This window comes from Aspergillus multicolor (assembly GCF_047715735.1).
Source record: "Aspergillus multicolor strain CBS 133.54 unplaced genomic scaffold BDW74scaffold_6, whole genome shotgun sequence".
In the NCBI taxonomy this organism is placed as follows: domain Eukaryota; kingdom Fungi; phylum Ascomycota; class Eurotiomycetes; order Eurotiales; family Aspergillaceae; genus Aspergillus; species Aspergillus multicolor.
Genome location: NW_027395957.1, coordinates 1,281,505 through 1,301,170, shown reverse-complemented (window position 1 = coordinate 1,301,170; position 19,666 = coordinate 1,281,505). Strand labels below are relative to the sequence as shown.

The 19,666-nt window shown below is 53.2% G+C and overlaps 7 protein-coding genes across 7 annotated transcripts; 2 read left to right on the top strand and 5 right to left on the bottom strand.

Moving 5' to 3' along the window:
- Positions 1 to 249: 249 nt before the first annotated feature.
- BDW74DRAFT_176333 (FAD-binding oxidoreductase) lies at positions 250 to 1,878 on the bottom strand (the record flags this gene model as incomplete). Its single annotated transcript, XM_073728572.1, has 4 exons — positions 250 to 490; positions 588 to 1,341; positions 1,412 to 1,622; positions 1,702 to 1,878. The coding sequence occupies 4 exons, from the start codon at positions 1,876 to 1,878 to the stop codon at positions 250 to 252; spliced, it is 1,383 nt and encodes a 460-aa protein (XP_073586308.1).
- A 510-nt stretch (positions 1,879 to 2,388) lies between these two features.
- BDW74DRAFT_189854 (dipeptidase) lies at positions 2,389 to 3,814 on the bottom strand (the record flags this gene model as incomplete). Its single annotated transcript, XM_073732064.1, has 3 exons — positions 2,389 to 3,345; positions 3,398 to 3,557; positions 3,616 to 3,814. The coding sequence occupies 3 exons, from the start codon at positions 3,812 to 3,814 to the stop codon at positions 2,475 to 2,477; spliced, it is 1,230 nt and encodes a 409-aa protein (XP_073586307.1). The 3' UTR covers positions 2,389 to 2,474.
- Positions 3,815 to 4,050: 236 nt separating this feature from the next.
- Positions 4,051 to 9,610, bottom strand: BDW74DRAFT_149478 (putative ABC bile acid transporter). The gene is made up of 2 exons (XM_073723906.1): positions 9,225 to 9,610; positions 4,051 to 9,174 (listed from the first exon to the last, which is right to left on the bottom strand). Exons 1-2 carry the CDS (start codon positions 9,285 to 9,287, stop codon positions 4,252 to 4,254), a joined length of 4,986 nt encoding a protein of 1,661 aa, XP_073586306.1. The 5' UTR covers positions 9,288 to 9,610; the 3' UTR covers positions 4,051 to 4,251.
- A 650-nt stretch (positions 9,611 to 10,260) lies between these two features.
- BDW74DRAFT_126134 (putative ubiquitin conjugating enzyme (UbcC)) lies at positions 10,261 to 11,595 on the top strand. The gene is made up of 2 exons (XM_073722175.1): positions 10,261 to 10,797; positions 10,859 to 11,595. Exons 1-2 carry the CDS (start codon positions 10,605 to 10,607, stop codon positions 11,332 to 11,334), a joined length of 669 nt encoding a protein of 222 aa, XP_073586305.1. The 5' UTR covers positions 10,261 to 10,604; the 3' UTR covers positions 11,335 to 11,595.
- A 977-nt stretch (positions 11,596 to 12,572) lies between these two features.
- On the bottom strand, positions 12,573 to 14,780 carry BDW74DRAFT_126117 (uncharacterized protein). Its single transcript, XM_073722174.1, has 3 exons — positions 14,510 to 14,780; positions 14,107 to 14,441; positions 12,573 to 14,055 (listed from the first exon to the last, which is right to left on the bottom strand). Exons 1-3 carry the CDS (start codon positions 14,598 to 14,600, stop codon positions 12,886 to 12,888), a joined length of 1,596 nt encoding a protein of 531 aa, XP_073586304.1. The 5' UTR covers positions 14,601 to 14,780; the 3' UTR covers positions 12,573 to 12,885.
- A 320-nt stretch (positions 14,781 to 15,100) lies between these two features.
- Positions 15,101 to 18,307, top strand: BDW74DRAFT_126105 (MCM DNA helicase complex subunit MCM6). Its single transcript, XM_073722173.1, has 2 exons — positions 15,101 to 16,877; positions 16,922 to 18,307. Exons 1-2 carry the CDS (start codon positions 15,235 to 15,237, stop codon positions 18,147 to 18,149), a joined length of 2,871 nt encoding a protein of 956 aa, XP_073586303.1. The 5' UTR covers positions 15,101 to 15,234; the 3' UTR covers positions 18,150 to 18,307.
- Positions 18,308 to 18,388: 81 nt separating this feature from the next.
- On the bottom strand, positions 18,389 to 19,422 carry BDW74DRAFT_176327 (alpha/beta fold hydrolase; the record flags this gene model as incomplete). The annotated part of the gene is made up of 3 exons (XM_073728571.1): positions 18,389 to 18,452; positions 18,510 to 18,556; positions 18,613 to 19,422. The coding sequence occupies 3 exons, from the start codon at positions 19,420 to 19,422 to the stop codon at positions 18,389 to 18,391; spliced, it is 921 nt and encodes a 306-aa protein (XP_073586302.1).
- Between the last annotated feature and the right edge of the window lie 244 nt (positions 19,423 to 19,666).

The window sequence follows — 19,666 nt, the reverse complement described above, 5'->3', positions numbered from 1 at the left end:
AGAGCTGTAGCTTCCTGGTACGTAGTTGTATAATGAAGAATCAAGTTTTATCTCTGATCCGTCTCCGGCGCCTGGGCTTCTGCATTGCGTTCTCTTCATACCATAGACGGATTTTTTTTTGATTTTTTTTTTTTTGGCGGGCGCAGTTACCCCCTACCTACCCATGTACCTATCCAAGTCCCGGGACTCTCATGACTACCACACTATATCCACCATTACATCAACTGACCAAAACACTCAAAGCATACTTCAATCATCAAGCAACTCCCTCGTAAACACCCCCCGGGCATCCCACTCCCTCTTGACCCGCCTCAATGTCTCCAACCTCTCCACCCCGCGAAACCGCCGTTCAATCGGGCCCGTCCTCGTCCCATTCACGAAATCCACGAGTTCGCCGGTATCAGCTTCCCGGACGATATTGATACACCGCTCGTTATACGTGTCGATCTTCTCTCGATTCGCGGAGTCGGTGTGCCAGATGAGATTGTTCCTGTTGAGGACTATATCAGCACTTCACTCATCCATACATCGCGGGAAATCTAGGTTAGGAGGGATTAGAGCGAAGGGAAGGGAAATGGAAGACGAACTGCCAATATCTCACACCCCCCAACGAACACGCACCCTCCCTCTCAAACCCCCTGGGAGGTCTCGAATCCCACTGGAAGTTAAACGCCGAGTTCAGCGCGTCCGGACAGGTCTCAACCATCTCCTTCCAGACCTCCACAGTCTGCACGAACGCATCAACATTAAACGAGTGAAGGCCCACGACACCGAAGGCCTTGAATCCACCCTTCACTCCCAGCGCCGCGCGCGCATCACTCGCGTTCTGAATCGGGACGTCCCCGCCTGTCACTAATGTCGGCTGGAGGGCGTACAATGCCGCAAAGGGGACACTCGGGTCTTCGGATCCTGTATACCGCGCCGATATGACCAGGCACGGGGATCTGGACGGCGGAGGCGCCATAACCATCATTAGACCGGCAGTTGGATGCGTCGGGTCATCCATGATTTTCTGCATGGCGGTTGCAACGGGGAATGCTTGTTCAAGGTCGAAGATGAAACTTCCCACCCAGATTAATCCTTGCTGGTGTCTAAGCAGGGTTGTCGGGTACGCTTGAATCGTGAGCTGTGTCACTAAGCCAAAGAACTGTCCTGCGCCGCGGAGGGCGTAGAGGAGGTCTGGATGTTCTTCTTCATTGACGACGACCAGGTCCCCGGCAGCGGTGATGAGTTTTGCAGAGATGATATTGTCTGCCCCGAAGCCCGTGATGCTGTTCGTTAGCGAGGAGCCCCCGCCGAGGAAGTAGGGGATGCTGCCGACGGTGTTGCCGTTTCCCAGCGCTTTTCACATTAATTAGCACAGGTATAGGTCTATGGAATGGATGTTCATTGGAAGGCAATGTGGGCGTACCAGTGAAAAGACCCTTCTCAGCGAGCGCAATCCCAACCTCCTTTGATAGGATCCCGCCGATTAATGTTGCAGTTTGGGATTCGGTATCGACTTCAACGCCCTTGTACGCACTGAGGTCGATGACTATGCCGCTCTCGTCGATCGTGGACCAGGCGCTGTGGCCGCCGGATTTCGTCACGAAAGGGATGTTGTAGTGGAGGGCCCATTGGACCTGTGAGTATCCTTATCTTTAGCATCTGGATCCTCACTAGGTGGTTTGAAAAGGATCAGGCTGGGTTTGTGGGACTTACGATCTTCACGCATTCTTCTTCAGAGGTTGGGAGGATTATCGCGGCGGGTGTTTTCAGGTCGATATCCGTCCATCGAGCGAGGTGTTCTTGGAATTTGGTGGATTGGGGGTTTGAAAGGATCTCACAGGGGACTGTTGCTTGGAGCGTTGGAAGGTGAGATAGGACGTGCGCTGGCATAGTGGCTATCAATTTCCAAGTCACGCAGTTGCTTGAATCAATGGTCTTGGGAAAGTTGAGAAGCTGGGGAGAAGCAAAGATATAAATCTGGGCGTTGGATATACTTCACCGTTCAATTTACATCCAAGGCTTACAACCGTGAGGTCGACCAAGGGGCCTACCATACCTATGGATGGTACCGCAGTATCAGCCGCACGATCCGGTTCTCAGCTCCAGCTTACCATTAATCTCGAGATGATTCAAGCCTGGGACTTGGAGTGCCTTGATTCGTCTGCTCGGATCCTGCGATGCTTAGCTTCGCCCTAGGGTAGTTCAGTGTCAGCACTAATGTTGGCTTCAAATGCACATCGGAGTCGGATGAAAACCTCTGCTTGCAAAAGCCGTGACTGGCTTGTAGCATTGGCTGTCTTGCTAGTGCCCAGGTGCAGTCATGGCATTTCTCAGAATCTAAGTGGGCGTCATGTTGGTTCAGCCGGCGACTCGGAGTAGGACTTTCTATGATATATCTACCCTATATACACTATCTTTGCCGGACGGCTAGGTCCAAAATCCACTAGACCATCACTTAGGTCTGGACGAGCCATCCCACTGCGGGACTACACCTCATCCTCCAATGGCGTAACGCCCTCCTCGCGCATCTCCTCCGCAATGCGCTCAATCTCCCCCATAACCCGCAGCACATTGCCCCCAATAACGCCCGCCGCCTGCTCCACACTAACACCTCGCCTCAACAACTCCCGAATCAAATCCGGATACTTGCTCACATCTTCAAGGCCTTTGATCGTCCTCTCCATGCCATCAAAGTCCGACCCAAGACCAACATATTCATACCCAATCAGATTACCGACGTACTGGATATGATCCGCGACATCGGAAAGCGTCGCAGACGTGGGATCATCACAGCGCGTATATTCATCCAGGAATGTAATCATGATCACGCCTCCGTTGTCCGCAAGACGGAGGAGGACATCGTCGGGGACATTCCGCTCATGCGGGCAGAGGGCGTAGACAGAGGAATGCGAGAAGATCACGGGGGCTTTGGATGTATCTAGGGCGTCGTGCATTGTCTTCGCGCTGACGTGCGAGATGTCGACGGCCATGCCGAGCCTGTTCATCTCGAGGATCATGTCGCGGCCGCGGGTGGAGAGACCGTTGTGCCGGGGTTTAGCTGGGGTCGCGCTGTCTGCGTACTCATTATGGCACATATGCGTGAGGGTCACGTAGCGCGCGCCGAGAGAGTGGTAGAGGCGCAGGGTGGATGCGCTGGAGCCGATTTGGTGGAGGCCCTCGACGCCGAGGAAGGAGGCAATTTTTGTAGATGAGGTCTCGAAGGTATGGCGGAAGGCAGAGCTGTCCGGGACGATCTCCAGGTGCTGCGGGAAGCGGGTGGCCATGCGGTGGACCAAGTCGATTTGCTGGAGGGTGTCGTGGACGTGTTCGTAGTCGGGTTCTGGTGGAGAGTCGTGGCTGCGAGAGTTAATACTGCGTAGCCAATGTTCTGGGATGTAAGGCGTCATACCAAGCGACATAAACGCTCCAGAACTGTCCGCGAACACCGCCCTTGGCTAGACGCGGAAAGTCGACATGGAAGGGCAGTTCGATCTGATCAGAGAAGTTGCCCTGGTAGATGTGATTATGGTAGAACGAGCGGATGAACTCGGGGAAGTCATTATGGCCGTCTGATCGGACGCGCGTCAGTTATGTACTATTTGGATGGATTACTCCTGTGTCACGTACCTGTCAACGGCTGCAGACGCAGTACCTCCTCGACGGGGTCGTGACAGGTATGACGGAGGGTACCGCTATACCGGGCGAGCCCGTAGCACGCGATCAGGCCAGCGGCGGCAACGCCGAGGACGCGTCGTTTCCACGAGGCTCGCTCAAGAGGCGCCAACTGGGTTATATCATACTGTGGAAGCCCGGTGGCTTTCTTCATTGTGGGCAACAATTGATGATTGACGTTGTTATGAGGAGATAAGCAGAAATTGGAGAAAGAGCGGAGGAGACGCAATGACGGATAGCAGCACATGACCCGTGCGGGGGAGATAAGAAGCTGTACGACTTTAAGAGTCACGGAATTGATCGCATTTCCCGTGGCGTTTCATAGCAGATTTACTTCTCGGCCGTCGGTAGTCCAGTCAACGGCTACTCAAATCTACTCGTGCTATATTGTAAAAGAGAACGGTCTATGAATTATTGACTATCTTCAAGCAGGTACAGCCCAACGCCGGACTGTATTGTATCCCCAATGCGTATGTACCAAACTTTTGAAACAAATCCACGGTAGGTACAGATAAGACAAGGGAACGAAAAAAGAGCAATAGCATAATTACACCAAGGTAAAGTAGTAGACACATGTCTACGAAGCCAGGTCTATGAATCATTGACGAGACGCTTCTGCTCCCACGCCTTCTTGGCCAAGTCCAGCAGCGTCTCCAAGTTGCCGCTGTTCTCGCACATGCTGCGGAAGACGCCACCTTCCTTGTTGACCAGCGACCAGGGGTGGTCAAATTCAACAACCTTGCCATGGTCCAGGACCAGGACCTTGTCGTAGTCGATGATGGTCTGGAGACGGTGCGCAATGGTGATGATCGTGTTGTCACGCAGCTCGCGGAGAGTCTCCTGGATCTTGGCGTCCGTCGTGTAGTCAATGGAGGCGGTAGCTTCATCCATCATCAACACCTTGGGGTTCTTGAGCAGGGCTCGAGCAAGGCACAGCAGTTGACGTTGCCCTTGCGACAGGTTCGAACCGGACTCGGATACGGGGCTCTCGAGGTTGTGGAAGATGTTCTTGTTGTCCAGAATGCCACTGGCAGTGACATTTGTCTCCGACGGTGCGGCCGAAACTTGGTCGATAGGGGTCAGGGTGCTAGCTGTAACCGGGGTGGCTGTGCCAGAGGTTCCCGAGCCGATCAGATGGACCCGGCGGATAGCGGTGAAGATCTGCTCATCGGTGAAGTGACCAAAGGGATCCAGGTTACTCCTGATAGTTCCGGTGAAGAGCGTCGGATCTTGGGGAACGATGGTAATTGCTTCTCGAAGGTCCTTCAGGCCAATAGTTCCAATGTCAACATCGTCGATGTTGATTCGTCCAGTTTCGGCTTCAAGGCCACGAAATAAAGCAAGCGCGAGAGAACTCTTTCCGGCACCGGTACGACCAACAATACCAACCTTCTCCCCAGACTGAACAGTGAAAGAAACTTCGCGCAGCACCGGGTCAAGGTCAGGGCGGTAACGGGTGGAGTAGCCGCTGAACTGGACCGAACCTTGGCTAGGCCAGTTCGCAGGTGGCCGCGAATCGGCAATGACAGGAGGCGCCTCCTGTTCGACTTCCAAGTACTCCTTAACACGTTCAACGGAGTTCATGCTCTGTTGCACTTCCGAGTACAGACGCACCAACCAGAGAACATTTTCGGTGAACGTCACGGCGTATGTTAGGGAAAGACCAGCAGCACCGGCGTCGATTCTTCCAATGTTTGACAGAATGAAAGTCGCCGTCAGGAAAGACACCAAGGCTCCCGTGATATCCACACGGAATGCGAGCCATCGGTTGGCAGCCCAGAGGTAGATGTGAGGCCGGTTGTAGTTGTTGATACGCTGGTGGTTGTCGACGAGGAATCTTGGTCCATCTCCATACGCACGAATAGTCACGATACCATTGAGAGTCTCACCAAACTGCTGATACAGAGGGCTGCGCTGCACAGACTCTAACCGCTTCATATCACGAGAGGCATTCAGGTAAATTGCGCCCAAGGCAAAGTAGATCATAGTGATAAACACAGCAGCAACCAAGAAGCCGGGGGTAATGATCGAGATAAGGATCACAATCATGATGACGGATGCTAGACTGTGAAGCATACCAATGGCAACTGGGGCAACTTCCTGGTCAATGGCTTCGACATCCTTGGAAAATCTATTCATAAGCTGACCCAGAGGCGTGGAGTCGAAGAACTTGAACTTGGCGTGCATCACCGTCTTGAGCAGACGCTTGTGGATACGGTTCGAGGCATGCAGTGAACCCCAGAAAAGAACAGCTTCCCTAGTAGCCGAGATACTAATGTAAAGGACACCGAGCAGGGCGTAGATGCCGAGGTAGTAGGTGACATTCACGTCGTTGTCCGAAGTCACAGCCTGGGTACCCATCTGCGGTGCCAAGCCAGAAGTGCGCGGGACACCGAGAACGTTGAACGACGGCATCTTGAACTGAGCCATCGCAGCATAGGTACCTTCATTATCAACATCGACCTTATCGGTGCTGTACGAGTTCGCCCATTGTCTGATCCAGATGTTGGTCGAGACAGAACCCAGTTGCTGAAGGGTAAACACGATGAGAGCGACAATCCAGTAGTACCAAGGACCCATAGAAAGAAGGTACATCTTGATGATAGCCCACTTGATACTGCCGACTGCCTTTGTTTCCTGGAGCTTCTTTGATGTTGCTGTCTTCTCAACAGGCTTACCAGGTGTTCCGTTAGCCGTACCATTGGCAGTGCCGTTAGTGGCGTGCGGTTCATGAGAGTCTTCAGCGGCGTTGGAAGGTCGGCGAGATCGAGGTGGAGAGGAGCTGGACCGAGATCCGGGTCGTGATTTGGAAAGGTCTTCGCCAACCGCTTTGGAAGCTCCCGGCTCATCAGGCCTGCCCTTAAAGGTGACCTTGCCATTCTCAATGGCAACGATGAAGTCGGCGTACGGAGCAGTCAGGGCGATGTTGTGGGTAACAAGAATACACGTTCGGTTCAGCATGAGTGGACCGCTCAGCGCCTCGCGGAAGATGTGCTTGGCGGTATGCGAGTCAACAGCGCTGAGGCAGTCATCGAGGAGAAGGTGGCGGGCTCTGCTGTAAATGGCGCGAGCAAGAGAGATTCGCTGCTTTTGTCCACCGGACAGGCCGATACCTTTCTCTCCAACAAGAGTCTCATCACCGGCGTCGAGAATTTCCAAATCACGCTCCAAGGCACAGGCCTTGATCACAGCCTTGTAGCGGCGTTCGTCGAACGGAGATGCAAAGGTGATGTTTTCCTTGATAGTGTCGTTGACAAGCCATGCCTCCTGTGCACAGTAGGCAACACTCTCAATGAGGCCAGTACGCGGGTCAACAGGCAGCTCGGCGCGGTTGGCAGTGCCGCCAGGTAGATGTACATTTCCTTCAAGGAGCTTCATTTCTCCCAGCAGCGCCAGCAGCAGAGATGTCTTGCCTGAGCCGGTCTGACCAGCGATAATATTCAGTTTGCCAATCTGGAACTCCACGTCGACGTTAATCAAACGGAAAGTCTCGTCCTTGTCACCGCTTTCGTTCTTCTTTCCGGTTCCCCACGACAGAGTAGCTTTCTCCAATGCAATCCTGGGCTCAGAAGCATCCTCATCCGCGAGCTGAGTGTACTTCTCCGTTTCATCCTCGTTAAGGTACTGGTCAACACGATCCAGAGACACCTTGGACTCTTGAACGTGGGCCACCATGTCGGCCAACTGGTCCAGAGGAATACGTAGCAGTGAGAACATCGAGAGCGCAGGGAAAGCAATGGAAGGAGTCAAACGCTTCTTCTCAACCACTGTGTAGAGAAAGAACGAGGCGAAAGTGATCAAAATCGGTGTTCCATACCAGACCGTTGCAGCAGTAGACCAGAGAATGTAGCGGAAGCGCAAGGCGCGAAGCTCGGCGCGTCGTTTCTCGTTGACAATGTCCTGGAACCGTTCCTCCCAAGCAAAGTACTTGATGATGCGGATGTTTTGGAGGATTTCGTTCGTCGAATGGATTCGAGCGTCGGTTCCTTTCAGGATCTCCTTCTGCAGCTTGGAAAACTTCTTGGCGATGATCAAATTGATGGGGAGCATGAGAACCATTATGATGATACCAGCGAACGAGCTGAACCCTAGAAGCCTATACAAAAGAGTGACCGCAATGACAATCTGCACTGGCACACTAGCCCACAGGAAGTGCAGGTATGCACCAACCTCGCTGACTTTGAACGAGTCAATAGCCATAAGGTTGATGATGGTTCCAATGTTAGCCGAGGACTCGGCTTCCTCCTTGGCCTCTTTCTTCGAGGTGTCGTTCTCTGGGTCAGTTGCAGGCTTCTTCTTCTTACGACCAAAGGAGAGGATGCGCTTCTTCTTGTCGGGAACCTTTTCCGTATCTTTCTTGGCTGCTTCGATAGAGGGACCCGCCTTGCGCCTCAGCGCCTTGGCGTAGATCTCACCGATAATAATGGCACGGAGCTTTACACCCATTCGGCGACCAATCCAAAGAGCCTGTCCGTCGGCCACACCTTGGGTGGCGGCTGAGACGAACAAGAGTACGGCGTAAAGCCATGCCGCATTTGGCGTCGTGGATCTCGGGTCTTCGACGTACTCCAAAATGGCTTTAAGAAGAAGCGTGGGCAAGTATGTGAATAAGTTCGAGAATATGGTCCAAGCACCCTGGAGCAGAATGGTGCCGGCAAAGTAACGTAATAGCTTGACTACCAACGGTCCCTTGTACTGTCTGCAGCGGAAGTCTTCCAAGACCGTAGAGGCCTTTTGCGATGCAGTCAAATTCCAAACGTCCTCCAGCTCCAGCGACTGTTTATACCCCTTGAAGATGAGCGGATCCAGCCAAGAGAAGGTCGCGAGGGAGAGTAAGCTTGCAACAGGGTGACGAGCCGGTTCCAACCCCTCCTCGTACGGAACGAGAACGGGCTTGTTGCCTCTGCGGGTTGTCACCGAAAGCAGCACGAGGAAGCTGGACAAGGCGAATTCGACGGACGAATAGGTCATGGCGCGCTTAGAAATCGGATAGATGATAGCAGACCGGAAGACAGCCACTGTGAACAGCCATTGGAGTGCGTAGAGCGTAGCGGTATGGTTCCAGAGTCTGGCGGACGACTGCAGCTGACGGACAGAAAGGAGCAAGCGGACCAGTACCAGGAAAAGCAAGTAACACCACGATGCCAGCCGGGCAGCCGCCGGAAGACGGTCATCGCGACCCCAGGCGTCCGACTTCAGAACCAGTGCGAAGACAACAACTTGTCCAACGAGCGCTGCTGCTTCCAAAGCGACAAACGCAATCTCCCCGCGGGGTCGATCCAGCTCGAAATGGGGCAGTTCAAGCCTCGCGGCTTTGGACAGCATCGGATCCGACTCATCCTCTAGATCCTCTTCGACTCCTCTTCTATCCGGTGTATCTCCGACATCGTCGCTCGGCACGAGCTTGTAGGCGAAGCTCTTTCGTGAAAATATGTAATGATACGCAACGCGGGTGGTTATAAGTATAAGCGACAGAGCGCATGCGGCAAGCGGGAGTATTTCCTGTAAATATCTTTGAGGCTGTTAGCGGGAGAGCTCCGGAGGAGTAGTCGGGCAGCGTACCTGCGTTGAAAGCAGCGGGAAAGGTCATCTACAGCCCAGATGGGCCCGGCGCATTGCGGAATCATGGTCCAGTAGCGCCGATGACGACAAATGTCGCGAAAGCAAAGCCGTCAGCGAAGCCCGCCTCTATTCAATACCGGGCGGCAGGCGCGGGCCGGACGAGAAGAGGCGAGGACAGACTTTTTCCAAACACCTCGGCTCTAGATCGTGGTATAGCTTGGAACGAAAGGCAAAACCATGACAAGGCAGGTGTACAAAATAAGAAAACAGCGTAAAATACGCGGGTCTAGCTCTAGCGGCAAGCAACAATGAGCAGGCAAAAAATAGCAGCCGAACGATTGACAAAGCAGGCGTGAAAGGAAGGGAACGGGAGAGAGCAGAAGTTAAGGGAAGAAGAACTGGCAGAGATGACGGAAGGAGACTGAGCCTGAGACGGCAGTTCCAGTTCGTTAGTAAGACATTCGAGTGGGACACCTCTGACTCCAGCCATGTGGACCGTCACCGCCCACCGTTCTTCTTTCTAGGCCAAATCCAGTCCCCGTTGATACCAAAGTACTCAAACCTACTCCAAGTCGCGACTATCTGCGGAGTTATCGCGCAAGGCACTGGTCATCCGGTGAGTCAAGTTCCTTCCCCCGGGTTGTACTACACCATGGCCTGCATGGTTATATTGAGGAGCGGCCAATACGAGCGCTCCGAATAGGAAGGGATGGCTGAGCTTGGGCCTGGCCGGATCCTCCAGGTATCCTAGTCATTTCAGCATCTCACTCCTGCAATATATGTTAATCCTCCAATGCTACCAACTGATAACGCTGGAGAACTCGGGATGCCTCCCAGGATGTCTAGCCGAATAGTCCGTGCATCCATTCAGCGCTTGAGCTGCGCGTGACACCACTCGAGGTCACTTGAAACTCAGTTGGTGAGATATCCCAAAAGGCAGTTTTGGCTACCAGTGGTCGGTAAGCGATCGCCCAGCATGTGGACGGAGTATAGACAAGCCGGATAGACCGATATAGACGGCTTGACAAGGGATTGTATGCAGGAATCCCCACTTGCAGAGCAACTCTTAGCAGTGTGCCGCCACCCCGGAAGGTTCCGCTATCGGATCTTCGCCACGATCTTCTGTAAAAGTGAATGGCGTCAGTTTCATTCGACAGGCTTGAAACCCGCTCCTCCCTTTGTTTCTCCTTTTCACCTCCTGCCTCTTTCTTCCATTATTTCACCTCAACACCTGGTTTCCTTTCACCATCTCCTCGACATCCCTTCGGCAGTTGTCGCCCTCGCCTCTATAGAACCCCCGTCGAGCCACCCGACTCCTCAGACCATAGCCTCTTCATCTACCCTCGAAACTGCCGATCCACCTTGAAACCGCCACCGTCACTATGGCTGAAAGAATTCTGATGAACGAGTTCAAGGAACTCTCAAAGGAGCCCTGGGTCAACATTGACTTGCACCACGACAATTTCTTCAACTGGGAGATTGGGCTTATCGTGCTGAACCCGGACTCTTTATTCTACGGCGGCTATTTCAAGGCGTTCATGAAATTTCCCTCGAACTATCCTTACTCGCCACCAGGTATGTATCTCTTTATTTAGATATTTCGAAGTTGCCATTGTTTAACACGGTTGTTGTATAGAATTTAAATTCACACCCCCCCTTTACCATCCGAACATCTACACCGACGGCAAGCTCTGCATCTCCATCCTCCATTCTCCAGGCGAGGACGAAATGTCCGGCGAGCTCGCCTCCGAGCGCTGGTCGCCGGCTCAACGCGTCGAGTCCGTCCTCATTTCGATTCTCTCTCTCCTCGATGACGCCGAAGTATCCTCGCCCGCGAACGTCGATGCTAGTGTTCTGCTGCGCAAGGACCCCGAGGCCTACAAAGCAAGGGTGCGAAAGTGTGTGGAGGAGTCAAAGAAGGACATCCCGGCAGGATTCGAGATGCCGACACACGAAAGCACGACCAAGGCTGCGTCAAAGCAAACCAAGGACGACGATTCAGATTTCTGGGCCGAGAGCGACGTCGACAGTGATATGTTCGGTGGGAGCGGAAGTGACCAGGAGGAGGTCGACTCGGATGGGCTTGACGACTCGATGAGCGACGACGAGTGAGCTCGCATTTTCTTGGGCTTCACTGCGGGCAACTTGCAAAGCGAGAGTCAAGACGAGTAGCTTAGGTTTCAACGGCGCCTTGGAGTTTCGACTGTTCATACCGGCATGGTTCAGCGTGGCGTACATCATATTTCCGACATATTTAGGAGTTTTTATTTGTTATGATATCCAGAATTCGCATTAAGACGGCGCGCTACAATTGAGTTTTATTTTCTTCGTTTCTCTACAAATTCCTGTTGTGCTATTGATTATAGCTTGTAGACATAAATCGAGGTCACTTCAGGTTACCCCGGGGTTAAAGATGTATCTGTATAAGGTCCTAAATGTAATGAGTATCCTCGAACCCTAGGATGACTTTTCCGTTCGAGGCGTAGATCATACCTGATAAGCCATGGTACCTTACTTCATCTGCAGTCCAACGTATATATTTTCCGGAACAGCCCTACAGCCCTTTACCACTCCGTAGCCCTAAGACGCAAAAGAATTTGCCACCCAATTGTATTCTAAGCTTTCACAAATACTTCAGCCTACTCAATAGACATGCCCAGAATGCGATGATTACTATTTCATTTTCAGTTCCCTGCACCTTTGGGGTCTCTGTTTTAGAAAGAGCTTTATATCAGTTGTAATGTCACAACAACATGTAGATAGGGAATCGCCACGGCAACCTCGGAAGTATAAACTACAACCATACGAGCGAGACAACGCAGTGGTTAGCTTTGACTATGTGGCTCCTAATTGCTATAAACGGTATCTTCAAGAACGTCGTTCTCGCATCAAACACCGAGACCGACCAGAGCAACCGGAAACTATGCCAAAGGAGAGTGAAAACCGCACGATGTGCATATTCTCGAATGACGAAGCATGGGTGCCTCTGCCGTTCCAAAGGAATAGCCTAACTCAACCTGTAACATACACTATATGATGTGATCTGCGAGAAGACTCAGGTGCTTGAGTCTTTAGCCTCGGAGCCCTATCTATGACCGACTCCTGCCAGCCAAAGAGCAAACGAAACAACATTGCACTCGTACTATAGGTAACAACCAGCAACAACACAGCAATGTCTCAATCGCATCGGCCTCGAGGACGCCGCGACATTGTCGACGGATGGACTCGGCCTTTAGCAAGGACAACATGCGGAGATTGCGCTGGGGCCACCGCATACTAAGGCTGTGGGGTCGCGGAGCACTGTAGCACATATATTGCAGATGTGGATGGAGAAGAGGAAGAGTATGGATGAGGTTTACTCTGTCCGGACTCCAATGCCATGTCACCGGGAGATTTTGAGGACCCTGTTGGGTCTTGTCTCGGAGATGAGCGAGGTCAGTTGAGTTGTGCTCGGGGCGGACCATGCACCTAATACCCGTACTCCGCGCGAGGAGTTCTTTGAAGATGAGCATGAGCTTCGGTTGGGAAATAGTCAAACAGGTTCAGTATAAATAGACTGCGAGTAGTAATATTCGTTCAATCCGATACGGTATGTCATTAAGCTAAGATCAGGAACAGCCGTGGGTATCAATCCTCAATTCGCTAGCATACAAGTCTAGTCGGTCAAAAGTCAGCCTCGTTCACACCGGTGGTGGCGGCCAATTCTTTCTCAAAGGCCTCGATACCGCGGATTGGTTGGACCAGCATGAGATAACTAAACAATGTCTCGTTATACTGGAACCGCAGATCCGGGGGTAGCCGTTTATGGATCCTCAGGAGCTCCCCCGTTGACCATCCTCGTTCTGAATCTTTTAGATCTATGTCGCAATTCTCTTCCAGGAGATGCCATATGAAAGTTTCGCACGCTGGAAACCTGTCCAACTCGTGCTTTCTGACGAGGTTATTTAAGTAAATGAGAAAGCGCTGCGTTCTGCTAGGTGCATCCTGAAAGTCCCAAAGCGCGGCGGTGATGTAGATGAGGGCAGCAGTGCGGGTAATTTCTTGAGTGGGCACGTTGCGGACAACGTATATGCGAGAGTCGTGGGGAACGCGGGAGGGGCGGGGCCCGCTAGACAGGAGGGAGAAAAGGGGGCTTTCCATCCGAAAAGCGCTGCGGCGTTGAGGAGTTGTTGTGAGATATTCGTCGTTATTATGCGAGACCATTAGGCGCTCGGCTGCGCGAAGGAAGGTAACTAGCCATCCCTGGCCGTGCTCCGAGTGGCCCAAGGCTAGAGGAGAAGGGACCATCACATATCGGACGTAATGGAGGAAAACCTCAGCAAGGCCGCTGGAGTGCCGACCAGTGCGGAGGATTTGAACCGCCCGGTCTTCGTATTCGGCAGCCTTTTCTTTGGATCCAAATCGGTCTTCTTGGAGGGCAAGGCCTGCGAACGCCATTGCTAAACTGTCACCGTCGATTTTGACGTGGCCGTTGATTGCATCCTCCACTCCTTTCCTGGCATTGCCCAAATGAAACTCTATTTCTCGGTTGTTCGGATGATCGTATAGCTGCGCCTTCCATCGAGCGCAATAAGAGAGTATGACCGCTCGGAATGTCAACGGATGTGCCATGGCGGTTTTAAACGCGCAATCCTTGATGTGTTTATTCTGGCCGGACCAGTAGGTCAACTTATTGGTCCAGTAATCTGCCAGTTCCATATCCGAGGGTGTTATCAGGAGAACCTCGAAAGGGTCTTTTCTGGAGGCGCTAAACATGGTGCTAAGTGGCGGCAAAGGAGGGCTTGGTACTGCGACTGGCTTCAGTCTGGAGAGCGTATTTTCTCTGCTTTCCGGCTATGTCAAGTTAGCGCCCATTAAGGGTCCGTACACCAACGGTTGACCTACTGAGTTTATGAAGGGCGTATGGACGCGACGGGGAGAATCATCAAGAGACCGGCCATCTGCGCTCCCTGGTAACTCCGCCCTCTGCTCCCATGGAAGATATGGATATACCCCATTCGCCCTCACCTCACTGCCACTGCGGGAATGCGAATGCCGTTGCTGCCTGCGCTTCTCCTGGACATGATGTCGCATCACATGGGCGCGCTTCTCCCGGGACGACGAGTTGGAGTCGACAAAGTAAAATGTCTGGCTTTTGGACTGGCTCTTAGGCGTCTCATCGGTCGAGATTCGCTTCTGCCGCTTGAGCCTGAGGTTCTGTAGATCTTCACTAGCGCTCCCTGGCGAGTAGACATGTTAGGAATCACGAATCGCGGAGAACAAGAATATAAAATGCTCGGTGACCAACGCCGTAGATGAGATTCAGAGAGGGCGGCACGTGGTGCAGCGACGGTCTCACTTTGAATGGGATCGGCCGAAAGACACCTGTCGGCAGCCATAATGCGGGGAAGCGAGTGAAGCTGAAGGGGGAGGGCCGTCAGAACCGCATAGCTGGAGGCGTTACGGGGTAGGAAAGGAGAATAATGGCATTGATGGAGGAACCCCAGAATGAGTCGAGAGTCGGACAGGCGCAGGCAAACAGTTCGCTTATCTGTCTCTGCATTCCAGCAGGGAGCCCCTTCCATCCACTCCGCTCAGGGACGATGGCTTGACGAGTGGGGGTCGAATTCGACAGCTCAGAGCCTTGAATCGCAAACAATTCCCGCATGGTTTATTGGCCCTTGGCTGGGTCTCCATCCGCTCAGACCTTGTCGGAGCTGCCAGTTGCAGTCTAGCGGCCCAGCGAAGAGGATCCGTGCACTGACCCGCGCGAAGGCCGAAGGGGAGTGCGAACTGCTGACTCAGAAACCACTTAGCGCGTCGGCGCTTAGTATTTCCGTCCCGACGCGTTTCGTGTCAGGCACGCGTGCGCAGAAATATTGACACTGGTCAACCAACCCTTGCCGACTGGACAACCATTGCTTTACGGCCACCACTCGACTCAGGACTCGATTTATCACAACAAACGAAGCTCAATACAGCGGGCCTGATCGATCACGATACTTGACGAGTGGCCTTCCTGGCCTACCTAACATGTCCTCCCTTTTCGATGCCGTTCTCCAGTCCGAGCTGGGCTCAATCGCCGGCTCTCAAAATGACCGACTCCATTCAGACGCACTTCCCAGCTCACGGCCTCAGCCAATGTCCGAAAGCAATGCTCCTATGAGCGACGCCAATGCCTTCCCTGACGATCAGGTTCCCGAGACGACTAGGTCGACGTCCACCCGCATCCGAAATCCCTACGTCGCCGGGGCCCCGCCAGTAGTCGACTTGGCTGCAGAAAAGGTACAACAGGCCTTTGAAGAATTGCTCGAGAGCTACCAGGAAGAAGCTCCGCCCACATCACACCCACCACCCTCTTCGGCGCCGATGAGCGACAAATACTACATTGCACAGATCCACGGCATGGCAAAATGGGAATTGTCGACGTTATATGTGGACTTCACACACCTCAGCTCGATGGACAATCCAATTCTCGCAGACGCAATCGCAAACCAGTATTACCGATTCCAGCCCTTTCTTGTCAAGGCCCTTCACAACCTGATCGCAAAGTACGAACCCGAATACTTTGTTTCGCACCGACAGGCCACCAGCAGCGTTTCATCCCAGGCTGGCACCTCCATGATGGCTGGCAACTCAAGCGTGTCCGACGACCCCAGGCTGACAAGGACGATCCGTGAGAAGACCCGACACCAGCAGACGGACAAGCTGTTTGCCCTGGCGTTCTACAACCTGCCTTTGGTTTCAAGACTGCGACAGCTTCGAACCCAGCAGATCGGAAAACTGCTCTCTGTTTCCGGTACCGTTACGCGCACATCTGAAATCCGACCCGAGCTCTCACTCGGAACGTTCATCTGCGAGGCCTGCAGAACTGAAATTTCTAATGTAGAGCAAACTTTCCGTTACACCGAGCCCACAAGATGTTCCAACGAAACCTGTGGAAACCGATATGGATGGCGCCTAGACATTGGCAAGAGTACTTTTGTTGACTGGCAGAAGGTCAAGCTGCAGGAGTCCTCACACGAAATCCCTACCGGCAGCATGCCCCGGACCATGGATATCATTCTGCGCGGCGAGATGGTTGATCGCGTCAAGGCTGGTGAGCGGTGTATCTTCACTGGTACACTTATTGTCATTCCGGATGTTAGCCAACTTGGCTTGCCCGGTGTTCGCCCCGAGGCGGTCCGCGACAACAGTTCTTTCCGCAGCAACGAAGCTGGAGGTAGTGGAGTCACAGGACTCAAGGCGCTTGGTGTACGAGACCTTACTTACCGACTAGCTTTCTTGTCCTGCATGGTTACTCCTGACACAACGACCCCCGGTCAACAATCTAACCAGCAACTGAGCGGTCAATCCAACCGAATCCTCGGCTCGCTGAACCAGAATCCTGACCCTGAGCCTGATGATGATAAGGCGCAAGAGGCGTTCCTTCAGAGCTTGAGCCCTTCAGAAGTCCAGGACCTGAAGAGCATGGTTCACTCCGAGTACATCTACTCCCGCTTGGTAGATTCTATTGCCCCAATGATATACGGCCACCGACAGATCAAGAAGGGACTGCTTCTGCAGCTTGTAGGAGGTGTGGCTAAGCAGACGAACAAGGAGAGCCTGCAGCTCCGTGGTGATATCAACATCTGTATTGTTGGTGACCCGTCAACCAGCAAGAGTCAATTCCTCAAGTAAGTCACATCGCCAACAAAGTCAAGCTATGCTAACTAGTCAGATACATCTGCTCTCTCCACCCCCGCGCCGTCTACACCAGCGGTAAAGCCTCATCCGCCGCCGGTCTCACAGCCTCCGTCGTCAAGGACGCCGAAACAGGCGAATTCACCATCGAAGCCGGAGCCCTCATGCTCGCCAACGGCGGCGGCATCTGTGCCATCGACGAGTTCGACAAGATGGACATCAGCGACCAAGTCGCCATCCACGAAGCCATGGAACAGCAAACAATCTCTATCGCCAAAGCAGGCATCCACACCACCCTCAACGCCCGCGCCTCCATCCTCGCCGCCGCCAACCCCATCGGCGGCCGCTACGACCCCAAGACCACCCTCCGCGGCAACCTGAATTTCAGCGCGCCCATCATGTCCCGATTCGATCTGTTCTTCGTTATCCGCGATGAGCCAAACGAGGAAGTCGACCGTAACCTCGCGGACCACATCGTCAACGTCCACATGAACCGCGACGAGGCCGTCGAGCCCGAATTCAGCACCGAGCAGCTGCAGCGGTATATCCGGTTCGCGCGGACATTCCGTCCCGTCTTCCGCGACGAGGCCAAGGCTCTGCTTGTCGAGAAGTACAAGGAGCTCCGTGCGAATGATGCACAGGGTGGCATGGGCCGCTCGTCCTACCGTATCACCGTCCGTCAGCTGGAGTCCTTGATTCGTCTCTCTGAAGCCATTGCGAAGGTCAACTGCGTCGAGGAAATCGTTCCCAAGTTCGTCCGCGAAGCCTACGACCTCCTCCGCCAGAGTATCGTCACCGTTGAGAAGGACGACGTCGAAGTCGATGACGATGAAGACGCCAACGAAGACGACGAAATGCCGGACCGTGACCGTGACGGTGACAGCCCCATGCGCGAGGACGCCGAGGCCGCAGCCGCCGCTGAACCTGCCGAACCACGCGCCAAGACAAAGATCACGTACGACAAGTACATGAAGATTCTGAACTTGATTGTGCGTCGGATTCGCGAGGACGAGGCACAGGCTGGCGAGGGTGTCGAGCAGGAAGATCTGATCGTTTGGTACCTCGAGCAGATTGAGGGCGAGCTCAACGACGAGGAGGATCTGCAGCGAGAACGTGGTCTTGCAGTCAAGGTGCTCAAGCGCATGGTCAAGGATAACATCCTCATGCCGATTCATGGCGAGGGTCTCGTTGATGAGGCTTCTGACACCCCGACTGACAAGATCATCTACGTGCTGCATCCTAACTGTGCGATTGATGAGGAGTAGTCTGTTTGGTTGAAGCATGCACGGATGGAGTTGTTGAGGTGTTAAGTGGTTATGAGTGATGATACCTACATCTGATTATATCTAAATAATGTGTTTCTGGCATAGATAGTTGCTTCTGGGTCCGGTGTCTTTGTTATTACTAGGACGATCTACAAATATATCCTTTGACATAGCCAACTCGTATCTCCTTTCCGTAAATCGCATGGTTGAACGCCTGCTGAGCTCTTACCCCCCACGACTTATCGAGATTTATTCAGAAATGCCTTGACGACAGCAGCAAACATCTCCGGATCCTGCAACGGCCTATACACCCATCAGTCACTCATCAAACCATATCAAGGCCAATGTCCATATACATACCCAAAGTGACTCATCCCCGGCAGTATGGCAAGCTGCGAGTTCGGGATCTAAACACACCCATCAACACCATCGTCCCCTCCAACCAACAGAAGCATAGACATACCATTCCATGAATCCTCCCCGGCACCTCCGGCAAGATGACCTCCTCATGATCCCCCGCTGCAACAAGCACCATCGGCGCCTCTCCAGTTTCATCCTCATTAAGCACCGGAATCCTCGCAAAATGCTCACTGCTCCAGCGCGGCTCAACAGACTGCATATCCCCAACCCTACTTACAAGCCCCTCCCAGTCGGCCTGCAATCCAACACTCCACTTCAACGCCTCATACTGACTCCTCTGACGATTCACAAGGTCCGCGCCAAAACTTATCCCCTGTAGGCCCGGAATATTCACATTATCGGGGCTATAGTTCGCGCCGTACGCAAACACTTTATCCACGCGCTCAGGGTGGGATATCGCAAGTTGCAACGCCGTATTCGCACCGTCGCTCCAGCCGATGAAACTCGCTTTCGATAAGCCCAGGTAATCTAGTAGGGCGACTGTATCTTCCGCAAAAAGGGCGTATGAAAGGTTCACAGAAGTGTCATCGGATGAGCGGCCGTGCGCTCGTGTATCGATTGCGATGACGGGAAATTGTTTTGAAAGGGACGGGATCAGGTGGCCGTACCATCGCGATGAGATTTTGCCGCCGTGCAGGAGGATTATTGGTGTTGTTTCTGCGGCCAGAGGGGGTCCGTAGAGGGCGTACCAGAGGGAGATGTTGTTTATGGGGGCGTGTACGGAGGTGTTGGGTGTGGGGAGAGAGGGGGTTGGCGGGAGGGTCAGCCAGGGGGGGACATTGCTTGGGGTTGTGTTTGCGGCCATGACTGAGCGGGTAAGGATGAAGAGGATGTTGATGAGCAGGATAATCATTTTGGAAAACTGAGGTTCGGCTGTTTCTTGTTGGTTGGGCTGGCAGGAATATATAGCTTGAGAGCTGAGGCAGGACCCGGAACTCCGGTGCTCAGACTCAGCGCCACGACTTTCTTGCATAGCTCTAAACCAAGGCAAACAAATAGTGTCCGTATTATATTATTAGACTACCGCCAAGCGTAAATAGTACAGAATCTCCTCAGCACTTGTTAGAAAAAGAAGACTGTAGTGCGTACATCAACCG